Source organism: Oncorhynchus kisutch, linkage group LG7 (assembly GCF_002021735.2).
Source record: "Oncorhynchus kisutch isolate 150728-3 linkage group LG7, Okis_V2, whole genome shotgun sequence".
Classification (NCBI taxonomy): Eukaryota; Metazoa; Chordata; class Actinopteri; order Salmoniformes; family Salmonidae; genus Oncorhynchus; species Oncorhynchus kisutch.
In genome coordinates, this window is record NC_034180.2 from 20,153,106 (window position 1) to 20,171,710 (window position 18,605).

The following is an 18,605-nucleotide window of genomic DNA, read 5'->3' on the forward strand; positions in this document are numbered from 1 at the left end:
TATGGTTGTCTGCTGTGCCGTGATCAATTGTTGTAGTAGGGCGTTATCCATCGTTCTTGAATGGTTCCTCCGGGTCTACTGGAAGAATCTTGATTTACTCACTTATCCTTGTGTCACTCGTCCACCTAGTGCCCGCATTCTCCACCAATGTGAGCGGACCAAGTAATTGGGCGTCACTCTAAAGCGGGAAGGTGGAATAAACAAGTCAGGAGTAGGTTTTCTTGATTGAACAGAGTTCTCTATTGAGGGCATTTGGTCAACACAAACACTCCAACATAATCAATGAAAATCTTCCAAGGAAAAACATACATCATCTTCTTCAGATGAAACAGGAACACAATAGGATTATCTTTAAACTACAACAAAAGTCACGGAATTGTCACCACCTTAGTGGTTCTTCCTGGATAGCTCCTCTGTCTCGGTGGCCATCTTCCAGAGATAGTTTTCACCCCACTCTCTGCTGGTTCCATTCTCTCTCTTATAGGGGAAGGAGAATATGTCATTAGTACCGTCAGCTGTGCTTAATTGCCTCTGGTTACCTTGTCTCCTATGCCTTGTTGGGCTACTATCCGTGAGCCCAGCCTGCCCTCTGGTGGTCCTTCCACAGTATATATAAATATTTAAAACATACACTATACTTGCAGTGAAGCCGCTCAACAAATACATCACATTAGTCATCTAACAGACTCAAGGGCATGTCGACATCTCCCACAAGGTAAAAAATGGGACCCGAACCAGCGACCCATCAGCCACCGGCCCACGCTCCCAACCGCCAGGCCACTCACCTTTCAAGAAAACAGCAATGCAATTACAATAGACATCAAGGACAACAAAAATCATACTGAATATGTGCATGTATGGCACTCTTTGTGTGTGTGTGTGTATATATGCATGTGTACAAACACCTGCACGGCACCAGCCTCAGGCCAACCTGGGATTCACTGTAACAACAATGTCCCTCAGTGTCATTCAAAACATTATTTTTGTTATGTTTTGATTTTAGATTTTTTTTGTTGACTTATCTTTGACTGTTGTTCTATCCCCCGCCCAGCAACTCCACTCCCTCTTGTCTCCAATTCCACATCCCAACCCTCAGCTTCCCTCAGTCCATCCCACCTATTTCTGCTGGCCACCCTCTTCGGATATTATACGCACCATATATCTTTCAACTACACTGTGGTGTTTAACATACAATTTCAATCTATCTAAGATAAATACTTTTACTTACTGTATTAGTATATTAGTCATTGACTGACCCGGTCTCTCCAGATCTCCCAACAGTACTAACTCTAGGGTCAATTTTAGATCAATGTTATGCATTTTCAACCATTCCTCAACCTGAGACCAGAAACTTGAAGACAATACCAAAATAAATGGTCTGTTGATTCTGTATCCTCACAACAGAATCTGCAGAGCTTCGATGATTGTATTCCCCAAATATTCAACATTTTGTTGGTGGCAAGAATTCTATATAATCATTTTGAATCTTGTGTTTATTTTATATATCAACTCATAATGTCCACCCTTTACCATGGTACATCAAAAATCTTTTCCCAATGATTTTGCAAACAGCTGTCAACATCCTGGTACTCAAATGAAACTGCTATACTTTCCTATTTATGCTATTTTTATTCCTCCTGTCACGTGTGCTCCCTCTCCGGCCTCTAGGTCACCAGGCTGCTCGTTATGGCGCATACCTGTCACTCGTTACACGCACCTGCGTGTCATCAGACTCACCTGGACTCCATCACTTCCCTGATTTACCTGCCCTATATATGTCACTCCCTTTGGTTCCTCTCCCAGGCATCATTGTTTCTAGTTCTGTTTCATATCTGTGTGTTAGTTTCTTGTTTTCTATTATGTTTAGTTTATTTACTCACTCCCTGAACTTGCTTCCTGACTCTCAGTGCACATCTTTACAGAATGACGACGGGAAGCATCAGGGAGTGTTTTTGTTTTGTTTCGGTGGGAATGACGTCGGGTCTGGGAACCGCTAAAGGCTCTCATGCCTCCGCCGGCTCTCCGGGCTCTAAAGCCTCCGCCGGCTCTCCGGGCTCTCATGCCTCCGCCGGCTCTCCGGGCTCTCATGCCTCCGCCGGCTCTCATGCCTCCGCCGGCTCCCTGGACTCTCATGCCTCCGCCGGCTCTCCGGGCTCTAATGCCTCCGCCGGCTCTCCGGGCTCTCATGCCTCCGCCGGCTCTCATGCCTCCGCCGGCTCCCCGGGCTCTCATGCCTCCGCCGGCTCCCCGGGCTCTCATGCCTCTGCCGGCTCCCCGGGCTCTCATGCCTCTGCCGGCTCCCCGGGCTCTCATGCCTCATGACACGTTTTTATTTTAGTCAAAAACAACTTTATATTGAAGGAGTGCCTTTGATTTGACGGCCTGCATGTGCGCAGTTTGGCGACCGTTTAGACCCGATGACGTGTTTCTACACATGAACTTAGCCAACGTCGACATGACATCGCCTACAAGTGTGATCTGGGATTTCTATTGGAGAAGAAAGGAGGAAGGTACTGTCTTTGCTATAACACCATAAGCATGCATAAAACACGTATATTCATGCAACAGAAATGATTTATACAAAAATTGATTGAAAACAATTTTTATTGTTTAATGTGGCTCTAAACTGATATTTTATCCAGCTAGCTAGCTAGTGGGCAAGTTAGCTGGTCATGCTGTTGAACGTATGTTCTGACGTAGCTCCTCGCAGGCTACATTTTCTACTGTGATTGGTCAACAATGACGGCACCGCTTGAAAAAAATAGAGCAAAATCCTTTTCTCCGCCTCGGCTGAGCGGCTTACACAGGGACGCAAGCACCGTTGACTGCTCTGCCTTGGTAACCCCGTCCGTCCGCCGCACGCTGTGTCAGCGCAATGAGGAAGACCGGGAGAGATATGAGGGAGAGAAAGATCGATATGAACATGACATAGAAGGATATGGTCTCCCTCTCTGAAACTGCCCCTATGATTAGTCTTTCTACCCTAGATATTTACAGTATCAGCGTTGTGCAGCCACAACCCTGTATGATGTGTGAAGGCGGGGATGAAGCGCTAACCGTCACTACCTCGGCTACACACACATCTGATCCTCTATCACACACTGTCTCAAACAGTGCTACCCCCACACACATATCAACCTGCCTTGCCTCAGTTACATAAGCAGCTCTTGTGCTGTGAGCAATTCATGACTGTGTGTGATTAGCTCCGGGGTAATATGTTAACACTCGGGCACAGTCATCGCTCTTTGTCTCTCACATACGCACGCACACACACACACACACACACACACACACGTACACACACATGTACACACACGTACACACACACGTACACACTTGCTTTGAGTCCTGCAGGCACATGGGCTACAGGACAAACATAGAGCAGAGATCTCAATGCACAGAAACTCAGAGAGACCGACATGGCAAGAGATCCATACAGCTCTCGGTGTGTGTGTGTCTGAGCGTGCACATTTGTGCGTGTCTGTGCTTGTGTGTAAGCCACTGTTCCATCTAAGCTGCGCCCAGCTCCCCTCGGACTGCCGTGCAGATGAAATATCAGTCAGCACAGAGAAGCACGAGATTGAACTTCACTCATCTTTCTAGAGTTTTCCCCTTTAGTTAGCACTATCAACGTTTTCAATTTACTGTGGGAATTGTGTTCGAATCGATGCAATATTAGCCACTTTCAATGTAACATACCGAAACAAAACTAACTATGCAAGACTTATTATACAAAATGAACTGTGCAATTTACTTGTAGGCAGGTGCATTGGAGTGGAATTCTATTGCATTGACATCCATGACTCAGGCCCGAGCTGCAGTAGGCCTATATGCAAATAGCCATTGCCATATATTTGTCTGTGCCATTCACTTTGAACTGGACTGTGTTTACATCATGAGCGATCCTGAGTAGATGCTCTTGTTTTGAGATCAAAGCGAGAGCTGCATGTAGCCACATGCACATTTGTTCATATTCTTTGCTAGTTAGTGAGTTGTTAGCCCAGTTATAGCTCATTTCTAGTTGACAATGGAGGAGTGGTTGCTTCCTATAAGAGACTAAGAGTTGTTTTTTTTATGTCATAAAGGGCCAGTGTTGTATTGAGGTGGTCTTGAATAAGCTAAGTATCCAATAGGCAGAGGGTAGCATAATTTGTCTGTCTGATTCTCTGTAATAAAGGTATGGGAAATGTATATTATTTTTCGTGTGGTTTCTTGCATCAAACAACACCCAATTTTGAGTCACCTCCTTGTCTGAAGGACAGTTGGATAAACAGGTTAATGTCAAGCCCTGCATGTTTTTGTTTTTTTCAAAAGTCTCTTTGAATGTAGGCCTACATTGAACACCACACAATTGGCTTCTAAAATGTTATGGGATGCAGTTTTCTCCATTTAGTTTTTTATGGTAGGCATGCATTATGATCAAATAGCCACAGAGCCTACTTGGAAACTGTTAACTGTAACTAAATCGGTACAGCCACAGTGAACGCGCGCTGGAAGTTGCACAGAATTTTCACAATGTTCAAGATTGGGCTCAGCAGACCTGAAATTTGCTCAGTGCGGAAAATAATTTGCGGGAACATTGGCGTGAGCATTTGTGTGTGTGTGTGTGTGCCAGCCAGCCAGCCAGCCAGCCAGCCAGCTGGTCCATTCGAGGGGAATAGTTCTCAGTTTTTCATGGGATACAGCCTACTGTATAATGGGAGAAGGGACTCCATCTGTCATTGAATTCTCTCCGTATCGCTCTCCGGTGTCTATAATATATAACTCAGTCTGGACCAGGTTTCAGCTGCTGCGCAACACTGACATCCTTCCTCCCATAGATGGTCTGCCTGTACAAGCACCACCTGGACTGGACACGGCTAGACAAACGTATCTTTTTTGAGAAGATCAGGGAGTTTTGTGACGGAGAGGCCATGGACATCACAAGCCCTGCACCAAAGTCAAGGGCAGCGCAAAGACAGTCTCTCCGAATATAGATTCCCTTGTTCATGTGGGGTGCGTACGGACCAGTGCATCACTGGGGGCTAGTTCCTAGTCATCTGGTCTATCTGCAGTGCCTCTATGGACATTCACATGACTCTCTCCTAACACACACACACACACACACACACACACACACACGCCATACGTTGCTGCTAGTATTTTATTCTGCTGCTCAGTCACTTTACCCCAGATTGTATGCATTCAGCGCATTCAGAAATTATTCAGAAATTATTCAGAACTCTTGACTTTTTCCACATTTTGTTACGTTATAGCCTTATTCTAAAATTGATTAAATTGTTTTCCCCCTCAACAATCTACACACAATACCCCATAATGACAAAGCAAAAACAGGTTTTTATAAATGTTTGCAAAAAAAAAAGGGAAAATTACATTTACATATGTTTTCTGACCTTTGATGATTACAGCCTCAAGTCATCTTGGGTATGACGCTACAAGCTATGCACACCTGTATTTGGGGAGTTTCTCCCATTCTTCTCTGCAGATCCTCTCAAGCTCTGTCAGGTGGGATGGGGAGCGTCAGTTCTGTTCAGAGATGTTGGATCGGGTTCAAGTCGGGTTCAAGTGAGTGCCTGGGCCACTCAAGAATATTCAGAGACTTGTCTGAAGAACATTCAGAAACCACTCCTGCATTGGCTGTGTGCTTAGGGTCATTGTCCTGTTGGAAGGTGAACCTTCACCCCAGTCTGAGGTCCTGAGCACTCTGGACCAGGTTTTCATCAAGGATCTCTCTGTATTGCTTCGTTCCTCTTTCACTTGATCCTGACTAGTCTCCCAGTCCCTGCCGCTGAAAAACATCCCCACAGCATGATACTGCCACCACCGTGCTTCACCATAGGGATGGTGCCAGGTTTCCTCCAGATGTGAGGTTTGGGATTCAGGCCAAATAGTTCAATCTTGGTGTCATCAGACCAGAGAATCATGCTCTGAGAGTCCTTTATGAGCCAAGCGGGCTGTCATGTGCCTTTTACTGAGGAGTGGCTTCCGTCTGACCACTCTACCATAAAGGCCTGATTGGTGGAGTGCTGCAGAGATGGTTGTTCTTCTGGAAGGTTCTCCCATCTCCACAGTGGAGCTCTGCCAGAAATGACCATTGTATACTTGTCACCTCCCTGACCAAGTCCCTTCTCCCCTGATTGGCTGGGTGGGCCTGCTCTAGGAAGAGTCTTGGTTGTTCCAAACTTATTCCATTTAAGAATGATGGAGGCCACTGTGTTCTTGGTGACCTTCAATGCTGCAGTAATCCTGTCTCTGAGCTCTACGGACAATTCCTTCGACCTCTTGGCTTGGTTTTTGCTCTGACATGCACTGTCAACTGTGGGACCTTATGTGACGTGTGTCTTTCCAAATCATGTCTAATCAATTGAATTTACCTAAGGTAGACTCAAATTAAGTTGTTGAAACATCTCAAGGATGATCAATGGAAACCTGAGCTCAGTTTCGAGTCTCATAGCAAAGTGTCTGAATACTTAGAAAAACATTTTTAACCTTTTTTTAACTAGGTGTAACAGTATAGCTTCCGTCCCTCTCCTCGCCCCAATCTGGGCTCGAACCAGGGACCCTCTGCACACATCAACCACAGTCACTCACGAAGCATCGTTACCCATCGCGCCACAAAAGCCACGGCTCTTGCAGAGCAAGGGGAACAACTACTTCTAGGTCTCAGAGTGAGTGACGTCACCAACTGAAACACTATTAGCTCGTACCACCGCTAACTAGTTAGCCATTTCACATCGGCCACATAGGCAAGTCAGTTAAACTCTCTAGGGGGTGTGGGACGCTACTGTCCCAACTGGCCAACATCCAGTGAAATTGTAGAGCGCCAAATTCAAAAACAGAAATACTCATTCTAAAAATTCATGAAACATACAAGTGTTATCCATCTTTTTAAAGATAACCTTCTTGTTAATCCAACCACGGTGTCAGATTTCAAAAATACTTTACGGCGAAAGCAAAGCATGCGATTATCTGAGAACAGCGCCCAGCAGACAAATCATTACAAACATTAACCAGCCAAGTAGACGAGTAACGAAAGTCAGAAATGAAATCGCAATTAAAATTAATCACTTACCTTTGCTCTTCATATGGTTAAACTCCCAGTTACCCAATAAATGTTTGTTTTGTTCGATCAGTCCCTCTTTATATCCAAAAACCTCAGTTTTGTTAGCGTGTTTTGTTCAGTAAAACACTGTCACTGTGAAATTGCAGAGCATGAAACTCAACAAACAGAAATTCTCATAATAAACATACATAAAAGATACAAATGTTATACACCAGCTTAAAGGTAAACTTCTGGTTAATCCAGCTGCTGTGTCAGATTTCAAAAAGGCCTTACGGCGAAAGCAAACCATACGATTATCTGAGAACAGCGCCCAGCAGACAAATCATTACAAACAGTTAGTAGCCAAGAAGAGGAGTAACAAAAGTCAGAAATAGCAATAAAATGTATCACTTACCTTTGACGATCTTCATATGATTGCACTCCCAAGACTCCGTGTTACACAATAAGTGTTTTGTTTTGTTTGATAAAGTCCCTCTTTATATTCAAAAACCTCTGTTTTGTTGGTGCGTTTTGTTCAGTAACCCAATGGAACAAAGCTTGGTCACAACAGACTGATGAAAAATCAAAAAAGTACCATAAAAGTTCGTAGAAACATGTCAAAGTATATTTATAATCAATCCTGAGGTTGTTTTGTCATAAATAATCAATCATATTTCAACCGGACAAAAGCTTATTCAATAGAAAAGAAAAACAAGAAATGCGCGCTCCCGGTCACACGCTGGACTCATGTCTGTCCACTCGTTGAATGTGGTGTTTCTCCCTCATTTTTCAGAGTAAAGGCCTGAAACAATGAGTAGCAGGGAGTTTACTTTGGGTACGCTTTTCATCCAAAATTCCAAATGCTGCTCCCTACCCTAGTGAGGTTAAGAACAAATTCTTATTTACAATGAAGGCCTACGTTGGAACAGTGGGTTAACTGCCTTGTTCAGGGGTAGAATGACAGATTTTTACCTTGCCAGCTCGGGGATTCAATCCAGCAACCTTTTGCTTACTGGCTCAATGTTCTAACCACTAGGCTACCTGCCACCCCATACTTATGTAAACAAGGTATTTCTGTTTTTGATTTTTAATACATTCGCAAACATTTCTAAAAACCTGTTTTCGCTTTGTCAATATGGGGTGTTGTGTGTAGATTAATGAGGACTTTTTCTTTAATCCATTTTAGAATAGTGCTTTAACTTCTCTAGGGTAGGGGGCAGCAAAATGTGAAAAAAGTCAAGGGGTCTGAATACCTTCCAAATGCACTGTAACTACCGTATCTATCACCAGTATCACTGATATCGTTATTGATATTGTTCTTGTTCATACTGTATATATTATTTTGTTCTTTCTCTATTGGCATTGACATTTAAAAAAATATATATATTTGCATAGTAGCATAGACATTTTTTGACTCTTTTGATATTGCTACTATGCAAATATGCAAGTTAAAAATTCACTGTACCGTTTACACCTTCTGTATCCTGTGCATGTGAAAAATACACTTTTGATTTAGTTTGATATAGTGTGTGTTTACCAGAGACAGTAAAAAAAACACACACACAATTTCAAATGTTGACCGAATCGAGGCGGTGAGTCACATATATGGCCATGGTCTCTCTTTCTCTCTCTGTCACTCCTCCTTTCCACTCCCCATGCTCTCGCTGTTGTCTCTCTTTAAAGCAGTGCATTGTAAAGGACAGTTGTGTGTGTGTGTGTGTGTGTGTGTGTGTGTTTCTGCTCTCCTAGTCTGTACTACTGTCTAACCTACTTAAGATCCTTTCATTCTGCCCTGACCAACAGAGGATGGGTTGACATGCACAAGAGGACACAAGACAACACACACACATGCCAGCATACAGCTGCTACAGCCACGTCCAGAATTAGCTCCAAGCTCCTGATGTTCGCTCATCTTCCTCCTCTATCTTTTTCTCTCTCTCTCTTGTTCTCTGCTCTTTTCTCTCTCGCCTGCTTTCTCACTGCTCACTCTCTCTTTCTCTCTGCTCACTCTCTCTTTCTCTCATTTTCTCTATCTGTCTTTTCTCCACGCTCCCTCACTCCCCCTCTTTCTCCCTGTCCTACAGTCTTCATCTCTCTCTCTCTCTCTCTCTCCCACTCTCTCACTTTGCCTGCTGTGTTCTCCCTGCCTTCTCTGCTGCCTCATCTCTCTCACTCTCACTCCCTTCCTCTCTGAGCCTGTGTGGGGTGTGTGTGTGTGTGCCAGTGAGCGCGTGGGAGACTACATCTTCTTAGTCAGAAGCAGGATAAAGCATGGTAAGCAGCCTGTCTCTTCTCTCCTGACTGACTGACTGACTGGGGTTTTGTGTTTCGGTGGCTCTTTCTGCATGTGTTAGAGGGTAAAGAAGGGTTATTGTTTTTGTGTGTTTTTGAAGGGATGGGGAGATTGTGTCTCTTTTGTGAGTAGTTGGTGTATTACGTGTGCGTTGGTTTGTGTTTTGACTGTAAAAAAAAAAGTGTACTATAGCTCAATTTGTACTATACTGTTGTCAATTAGCTAGCTACCACTCACATCTTCATATTGTTTATTTATTTGGATCCCCGTTAGCTGTTGCTGATGCAGCACATATTCTTCCTGGTGTATAATAACACACAGTAGCATTGCTTATCTAGGCTTGCTGAAACCTGTAGCTGGCTATCTCACCAATGGTCGATTTTTAAATGTTTTATTTCACCTTTATTCTGACAGGGAGTCATGCTGAGACAAAGGTCTCTTTTACAGATATCAAACATACACATCAGTATACACACCAATCATATAGAACAAACACATTCTTCAGCAAAAAGGTCTGAGTGAGTTTTGAAATGCGAATAGAAGGCATGCCATTCTCTCCGTAGGGAAGAAAACTGGACTAGTAGTACTGCATTAGATAAAGTGGTTCTAGATGACATGGTCTCAGATGTTGGCCTCGGGTGATAATGCTGTCTTGCTGCTGTACCTAGATGTGGTATTGGCAGAAAGCCAGGACTTGGATGTTAGTGTGCTGTAGCTTCATCCAGATCAATTGACTCATTTTTTCTGGGTCTGTAGCAGCTTTGTACTGGCATCATGAAAGCTTAGTATCTTGTCAGTGCTGTTGAAAGCAGTTCAATATTAGTTAGAGATGGCTATTGTGCAAGGTTGTTTACTAGTCAGAGCAACACAAGGTTCTCTCTCTCTCTCTGTGTGTGTGTAACGGTTGTAGTGCATCTGGTCACCATAGTAGTTTCCTGCAACATGGAGCGAGAGTTAGACAGAATCGCCCACATTCAGCGCAGCAGAACTCAAGGACTGTTTCATAATGTTTATAATTCACTGTCAGTCCAGTTACAGTGATATAGGGTTGTTTGGCTCTAGTCAACTCCACAGGACGGGGGTGTGTATGCGGGTCCTTCCACCCTCTTCCTGGGGTGAGGAGGGGTTCTGCATGCCTCCAGAGTGGTGCCCTCTGGGGATGAGTACGGGCTGCTGGCTCTTGGCATGAGCTGTACACATGGATAAAGAACAAGCGTAAACCGATTATGAGTGAGGCACAGCATTCAGGACAAATCAGGTGGGAGAGCGAGAGAGAGATGGAGGGTGATAAGAGAGGGAGAACGAACATTACGGTAGAAAATATGAAGAGGGAGAGTGGCAGGAACAGGAGCTTCTGTTTTTACCCAGAGGCCTTGCACTTCCGTCTGGATGCAGCACGTGTGTGTGCGGTGAAGTGTTTTGTGTGTGTGCCAACCTAATCTAGCTATAGAGTGGGCGTTGCCACGCCACAGATAGGTTGGCTATGCTTTTCGCTACTACACACTTGGCTATGTCGAACAACATCGTCAGCCCTGGATGGGCTCGAGAGAGAAAGTTATAATCACCTTGGTTCTATCCAGGGATCACACTGCTAAGCTTAAGGATACACACACACACACACCTGGCGACTGTCCAGACGTGAGTTTCAGCACTGCAGGTAAATAAGGCTAACTGTGGGAGAATATCTATTTCCCCGAGCCTTTTTTCCCCTCGTGTTGACAGAACCATGTCATCATTTCACACAACAGTCATGTTATTAATGATACTGAACAAAAATATAAATGCAACATGCGATAATTTCAGACTTTACGGAGTTTTCAGGAAGTCAGTCAATTTCTATCAATTGATGAGGCCCTAATCTATGATGTCACATGACTGGGAATACAGCTAGCATCTGTAGGCCACAGATACCTTAAAAAACAGGTAAGGGCGGGGATCAGAAAACCTGTCAGTATTTGCCTCATGCAGCACGACACATCTCCTTCACATAGAGCTGATCAGGCTGTTACTTGTGGAATGTTGTCCCACTCCTCTTCAATGGCCGTGCGAAGTTGCTGGATATTGGCGGAAACTGGAACGCTGTCATACATGGCAGTCCAGAGCATCCCAAACATGCTCAATGTCCGGTGAGTATGCACGCCATGGACGAACTGGGACATTTTCAGCTTCCAGGAATTGTGTACAGATCCTTGCGACATGGGGCTGTGCATTATCATGCTGAAACATGAGGAGATGGCGGCGGATAAATGGCACGACAATGGGCCCCAGGATCTCGTCACGGAATCTCTGTGCATTCAAATTGCAATTGTGTTCGTTGCCTGTACCTTATGCTTGCCCATATCATAACCCCACCGCCACCATGATGCACTCTGTTCACAACGTTGACATCAACAAACCGCTCACCCACACATCCTGCAGGTGAAGAACCCGGATGTAGAGGTTCTGGGCTGGCGTGGTTACACGTGGTCTGCGGTTGTGAGGCTGGTTGGACGTACCGGAGGCAGCTTATGGTAGAGACATTAACATAAAATTATCTGGCAACAGCTCTGGTGGACATTCCTGCAGTCATCATGCCAATTGCAAGCTCCCTCAACTTGACACATCTGTGGAATTGTGCTGTGTGACAAAACTGCACATTTTAGAGTGGCCTTTTGTTATCCCCGGCACAAGGTGCACCTGTGTAATGATCATTCTGTTTAATCAGAGGCTTGATATGCCACACCTGTCAGATGGATGGATTATCTTGGCAAAGGAGAAATGATCACAAACAGGGATGTAAACACATTTGTGCACAACATTTTAGAGAAATAATATTTTTGTGCGTGGAACATTTCTGTGATCTTTACATGCGGCTTTTATATGTTTGTTCAGTCTATCATTGGTGTGTGTGTTTTGAAACTCTGAACCATCAGTATTGAGCAGCAGTCCCATGATACTCCCACTTGTCTCTGTAATAAATGTCCATTGGTTTGTCCTTGCACCTCCCCGCCCCCCTGTAATACACACACACACACCCTTTAGACGTTGATTGATGATTGGAGCAGGAGTCTGAGGTCAGCTCAAGGAGAACCACAGGGACCCTATGGTTGATATAGAGATGCGCACGCACGTCACTGGGTCCGACAGATTAGTAACACGAGGTGAAAAGGTGCATGTAGCCACCTGACTCATACGTGAACAAACTGGCAAAACTAAAGCCTAACCCAAGTGACGTGTGTGATACCACCTTCCCTTTTTAAAAGTGTCATTCCCTGTGTGTGAGGTGGTTAGGTAGGTAGCCTAGTCAGGCCATTAACCCGAAAGGTTGCTTGTTTGAATTCCCAGAGGCCACAAGGGGAAAAATCTGTCTGTCTGCCCTTGAGGAAGGCACTTAACCCTAATTGCTCCAGGGTGGCCATCAATAATGTCTGATCCCCGGCCGTGACCCCACTCTCCGATGGTGTCTCAGGGAGTTGGGATATGCCCCCCCCCAAAACAGATTTCACACCCCATACTCGTACAGTTTACCCACTTCTACATGCACTGAAACAGGACCAATATATGCTCCCCTTATTTGACGTGTGTGTGTGTGTGTGTGTGTGTGTGTGTGTGTGTGTGTGTGTGTGTGACCCCATCCCGTCCACTATACATACTGTCTTAGCACCAGTCTCATCCTCCTACGAAGCCAATCCTTTTCTGCAGTTGTTCCTGTGGCAGCCCATTTGATTTGCCAGTGTGACACAACTCTTGTTGTAGTTTTCATATGTAATAAAAGCAATAGCATATATCTTTGTTGCTGAGCTGGGTTTTGCTTTCTGTTGCAGCACTGTGATGGTTTATCGTAGTATTATTCCAGGTCTTTGGATTGAATATCGAACTTAACACTGTGAGGATAGGTCTCTGTCCTGTATGTACAGTAGCGTAGGGGTGCGTAACCATAGGACAAAACTCCTGTTTGAATGTCAACATTTGAACTGGGCCTCTTCCTGCCTTGTATTTGTATCCAAGGCCAGTGTGAGATGCAACTGTTGTCCACCACCCCAGTAGGGACGCTGTTTTGTCTGTTCTCCCTCTCCTGCCTCGCCCTGCCTGCGGCTGCCACTGGCTGTTGTGTGTTAAACCTGTTCTCTTCTCCCTCCCTCCTTTCCCCTCTTCCCCTATCTCTCTCACCTCTTCTCCCCCCCCTTCTCTCCCTCTCACCCTATCGCTCTCTTCCACGGTACCGTCCCTAGGCCCGGCTCCCCTCCTGCTCATCCACTTATAGTGTCTCTGAGGTACCTCAGCATGTGTCAATCTTCCTGCGTCGCCATGGCAACCGCCCCATCCACCACCCCACCCCCATTTCTATCTCCCATCCTCCGTCGGATGCCCTCTTGTTTCGAGACCCTTCCACCATCCTTTCCTCCTCCCTATGTCCTTCCACCTGCCTCACCCCTCCTCTCCCCTTACTGTAATCCCCCCAACCTCTCAAACAGGCATGCATCTCACTGATGACCCAAGAGTTTATACATCTGGAGACACTCTATATAAGGTTTTAAAAGTATTATTTTGTTGTAGGCTATTTCTTGAGTTTACCGGCTAAGTGTTCTTGTTTGACTCATGTTTTATTTTTCAACCCGTTTTTTATTATCGTAGAATGTCATTATTCATCATTTTTCTATATATTTTTGTTTTATCTTTCCCTTGTTCCAAAGCCCCTCAATATCGTGCAAACTGATGACCTCCTGTGCTGACCTGGAGTATCTGTCACACACACACAGTCATGAACACACCCACTGGGCTGCGACACACACACACACACAGTCATGAACACACCCACTGGGCTGCGGCACACACACACACACAGTCATGCACACACACACTGGGCTGCAACACACACACAGTATAGCTGTAGGGGAGACAGAGTCAATCTCTGAACTCTCGCTTCTTTTCATTATAAACCCTCTGTCTGCCTCCCAAATGGCACCCTATTTTCTTTATAGTGCATTACTTTTCACCATTGCCCATAGGGCTCTGGTCAGAAGTAGTGCACTATAAAGGGAATAGGGTGCCATTTGCGAGGCAGCCTCACTCTTTTGTTCCTTAGGCTTCAAATCGAATCCACTCTTAGATGGATAATTAAAAAAATACCCTTGTGTCCTAATCATCACACTTCCTATAGAACCATGGGATGAGCAACTGTGTTTTTTTTGCTTTGTGATCATTAAGACACCGCAACGTTTTCAGACTGAGTCGATGATAGTTAACGTATAAATGGTAGGTTCATATTCATACGGTTCAGGGCGGTTTATAAAAACTTTTTTCATGTTTGATTTGTCTTTGTTTGTTTACATAATTGTTAGACATTGCAGTCAGTCATTACCTGTGTAGTCTCTTTCTATCTCTCATCTCTCATCTCAGTCTCAGCAGGTGTGCTTGCTTTGTAGTGGGTTTGACGGGTGGGAATTGGAGGTGTGTGTGTGTGTGTGTGTTTGGCATGGTTGTCCGTGGAATGTGTGTGGACCAAGTGAGTGACTGTCCTGTGGCTTTCTCCAGGCCGCACGGAGAGAGTTCAGGGCTCACCTGGATGAGGTCACCACGCTCCAGTCTAGGTACTCTACCTTGGACCAGGTAAATGGTTACACACACACATGCACGCACACACACGCCACTCTCAGGGCCATCAGAAAGGCCTCCTGTCGTCTCAGGTCTGTGACAGGCTCCCTTTATCACTAGAGGGCATTCAGCAGTATTTCCATCCTGGCCCACAGGCTATGATTGATCCATCTGATTGGGTAATCACCTAGTAAGGGGTTTTTCAATTGCGCTCTCATGTCTTTCTTTTAGTCCCCAGTAATCAGTCCTCATTGGCATTCATCAACATGTTAACTCATCTGTTTCTGCTTCACATCTCATCTTGATGACATACTGTGAACGTGGACATTGTGTGTGTGTGTGTGTGTGTGTGTGTGTGTGTGTTGTCCCTGTGTCCGTTTCTCAGTGTCTTTTGGAGCATCTGGCAAAAAACAATCATATTTCCTTCCCGTTCATCCATTTCTTCACTCTACCATTTATTCATTCAATGATTCACCCGATCCTTCTCTGTTCGCCTCGCTGTTTCATCCATGACGTCTGGTACGGGCATAATGAGCAGTGGAAGAAAGATGGAAGAGAAGAGAGAGGAGAAAGGGAGGGAGAGACCCAGTGCTGGCAGATGGATAGCATCAGCGACCACACAGTGAAGCGAGTGACTGTGTTCCCTCCACTTGGCATGTTCCTGTGAGACCGTTGTCATGGTAAAGGCAGACGAGCCTGCCTGAACATAAGGCAGCTGCCTGCCTACGTATCTGCTCAGTGGAGTGTGTGTGTGTGTGTGTGTCTAGCATCTCCCTAGAGACCGTCTCCTTTCAGATATTTTCCCTCCAGTCTTGTTGTGTCCTAGCTATTGTGATGACTTCTCATCCTTCTGCGTAGTCGCTGTTTTGTCTAATGCAGTGTTGTTGTTGTTGTTTAGGTTGAGCGCTTAAGGGGAGCTGAGCTCCTGCCTTATATATTATTTATGTAGTCTAACTCGTTGATCTCCAGCCCTCGGCGGGTTGATCCATAGTGTTACACAGGGCCAATGTTGACAGAATCCTTCGTATCCCATTTCCCCGACCTTCACCTCATCTCACCGCTAGCCTTTGTTTTGTTGCCTGCGTGGCCATTATTTCCCTTCCACTTATGGTACTAAGATGGGTGTACTGTACAGACCTGTTTTAACAGGTGGTTCTACTAAATCTACCCTCCACCACCACCGCCCCCACCAGTACCCGGGTCAGTACGGCTCAGTGTCTTACTGTGCATCTGTGTTGAGACGTGTTACTTTCAGTAACGCTGTGTTGCACCTGCTCAGTCATCCTTCATCGCCCTGAGCACACATCATTCTGTGTTCTCTCATTTTTTTTATCACTTCATCCCCTCCCTCACTTTTACCTTCAGGTACAGCTGTTCACGTCTCAACTCCAGAACTTGACGACCTCTAGTTGGGTTACAGATCAGTTTATTCCGACTGTCTGTTGTTTCATTCAACCCTGGCGGGTTACCTAACCTTACACTGCTGATGACTTGTAGCTACTGTTTCCTAGCGTTCCTCTGCTCTGTCTGTTGTAAAACTCTTGTCTCTGTCATGTCCTGTCCATATGCTACTGTACTGTAGCTCCACTCTAGGTTGGAGGGGCTCAACGAGGACCACAGAGGCCATAGCAGAACCTACGACTCGCGAGTAACTACCACCCCCCCCCTCTGTTTCTCTCTCCTTTCTATCACTCACTCTTTCCTCAGTAGCAATCTATTTATTATTCTAACATACATTCTCTCCTTTTTTGAGTAGCTGTATCGTGTGGTGGTGGAGTCTATGGATTATCAGTTCCGTTCACTAGTCTTTTTCTCTCTGCTCATCCTCTGTTCTTGTCCCCATTAAGATGCCACGTTTTTTCTGCTCTCGCTTTCGTTCGTGTGGGCTGTAGGACCATGCTGTGCCTCCTCACTCATCCCTTCCTACTCTCTCTCTCTGCTCTCTCTGCTCTCCCCGTCAGTGTTTTTGACTGCATCTGTGTGTCATCAGTAGTGCTGGTCTTTTTTTGAGTTGTGGTTGGTTGGTTGATTTTAATCTTGGTCGTACTGTGTGTACTGTGGTAGAGAGGGTCTCCGTCTGTTCCACCAGACCTTAGCTTGCTCATGTGTCACTCTCCTTTTAGGCCAGGGGCATTGGGTCTCAGAGGTTCCAGGTAGGGGTTATATACGTACTGCAGACAGTATTTGATATATATATAGATATGTATTTGTAATAATGACAATTACAACAATACTGAATGAACACTTATTTTAACTTAATATAATACATCAATAAAATCAATTTAGACTCAAGTAGATAATGAAACATGTTCAATTTGGTTGGACAAGAACGTAAAAGTGCAATATGTGCAGTTCCTTGCTCAGAACATGAGATCATATGAAAGCTGGTGGTTCCTTTTAACATGAGTCTTTAATATTCCCAGGTAAGAAGTTTTAGGTTGTAGTTATTATAGGACTATTTCCCTCTATACCATTTGTATTTCATTAACCCTTGACTATTGGATGTTCTTATAGGCACTTTAGTATTGCCAGTTTAACAGTATAGCTTCCGTCCCTCTCCTCGCTCCTCCCTGGGCTCGAACCAGCAACACAGCGACAACAGCCACCATCGAAGCAGCATTACCCATGCAGAGCAAGGGAAACAACCACCCCAACGCTCAGAGCGAGTGAAGTTTGAAACGCTATTAGCGCGCGCTAACTAACTGGCCATTTCACTTCGGTTACACCAGCCTCATCTCGGGAGTTGATATGTTTGAAGTCATAAACTGCGCAATGCTTGACGCACAACGAAGAGCTGCTGGCAAAACGGACAAAAGTGCTGTTTGAATGAATGTTTACGTGCCTGCTTCTGCCTACCACCGCTCAGTGGTGGTAGATACTTAGATACTTGTATGCTTGTATGCTCAGTCAGATTATATGCAACGCAGGACACGCTAGATAATATCTAGTAATATCATCAACCATGTGTAGTTAACTAGGGATTATGATTGATTGTTTTTTATAAAATAAGTTTAATGCTAGCTAGCAATTTACCTTGGCTTACTGCATTCGCGTAACAGGCAGCCTCCTTGTGGAGTGCAACGAGAGAGAGGCAGGTCGTTATTGCGTTGGACTAGTTAACTGTAAGGTTGCAAGATTGAATCCCCCGAGCTGACAAGGTCTTTCTGCCCCTGAACGAGGCAGTTAACCCACTGTTCCTAGGCCGTCATTGAAAATAAGAATGTGTTCTTTAACTGACTTGCCTAGTTGAATAAAAATTAAATAAAGGTGGAAAAAAAAACGGCGCCCAAAATGACCGATTTCCGATTGTTATGAAAACTTTAAATCTGCGCCCATTTTAATAAATATATATAGATAGATATAAACACCTGTAAAAGACCGCTGTACTACTGTGATGTGAAGCGAATCCCACCTCTTTCCCAAACTAACTAAACCAAACCTAAACCTCAATGAAGCAGTGCCCCTTATCCATTCCCACTTTCCCCATACACATGTTCTGCTCAGTGAGACAGATCCACTATCCTTGGCCTAAGGGAGCCTCATCTTATCGATTTTGTTTATTGCCATTCATGTTCTGAGGATTGTCTTGATTGTGATTGTCCCTATGTTCTGCGTTAGAAGTTGAGGGATATGTAGAATGTATATGGCCATTCCAGTATATTAGGGCCAGTGTGGAATGTTTGTATCCTTTTTGGA

General features: G+C 44.8%; 1 protein-coding gene across 22 annotated transcripts in view; it reads left to right on the plus strand.

The window, feature by feature from the left end:
- The window catches only part of LOC109894295 (gephyrin), a 122,222-nt gene that overhangs the window by 87,191 nt on the left and 16,426 nt on the right, over window positions 1-18,605 (plus strand). For 7 of the 22 annotated variants that reach the window (XM_031828643.1, XM_031828647.1, XM_031828645.1 and 4 more), the window contains 3 exons: window positions 13,547-13,588; window positions 14,850-14,924; window positions 16,492-16,557. The exons of 7 other annotated variants lie outside the window; for them this stretch is intronic. In XM_031828643.1, the coding sequence (XP_031684503.1) occupies window positions 13,547-13,588; window positions 14,850-14,924; window positions 16,492-16,557 (183 nt within the window). The remainder of the gene's footprint in view (window positions 1-13,546; window positions 13,589-14,849; window positions 14,925-16,491; window positions 16,558-18,605) is intronic. 8 more of the 22 variants (XM_031828644.1, XM_031828655.1, XM_031828658.1 and 5 more) reach the window with 3 other exon arrangements.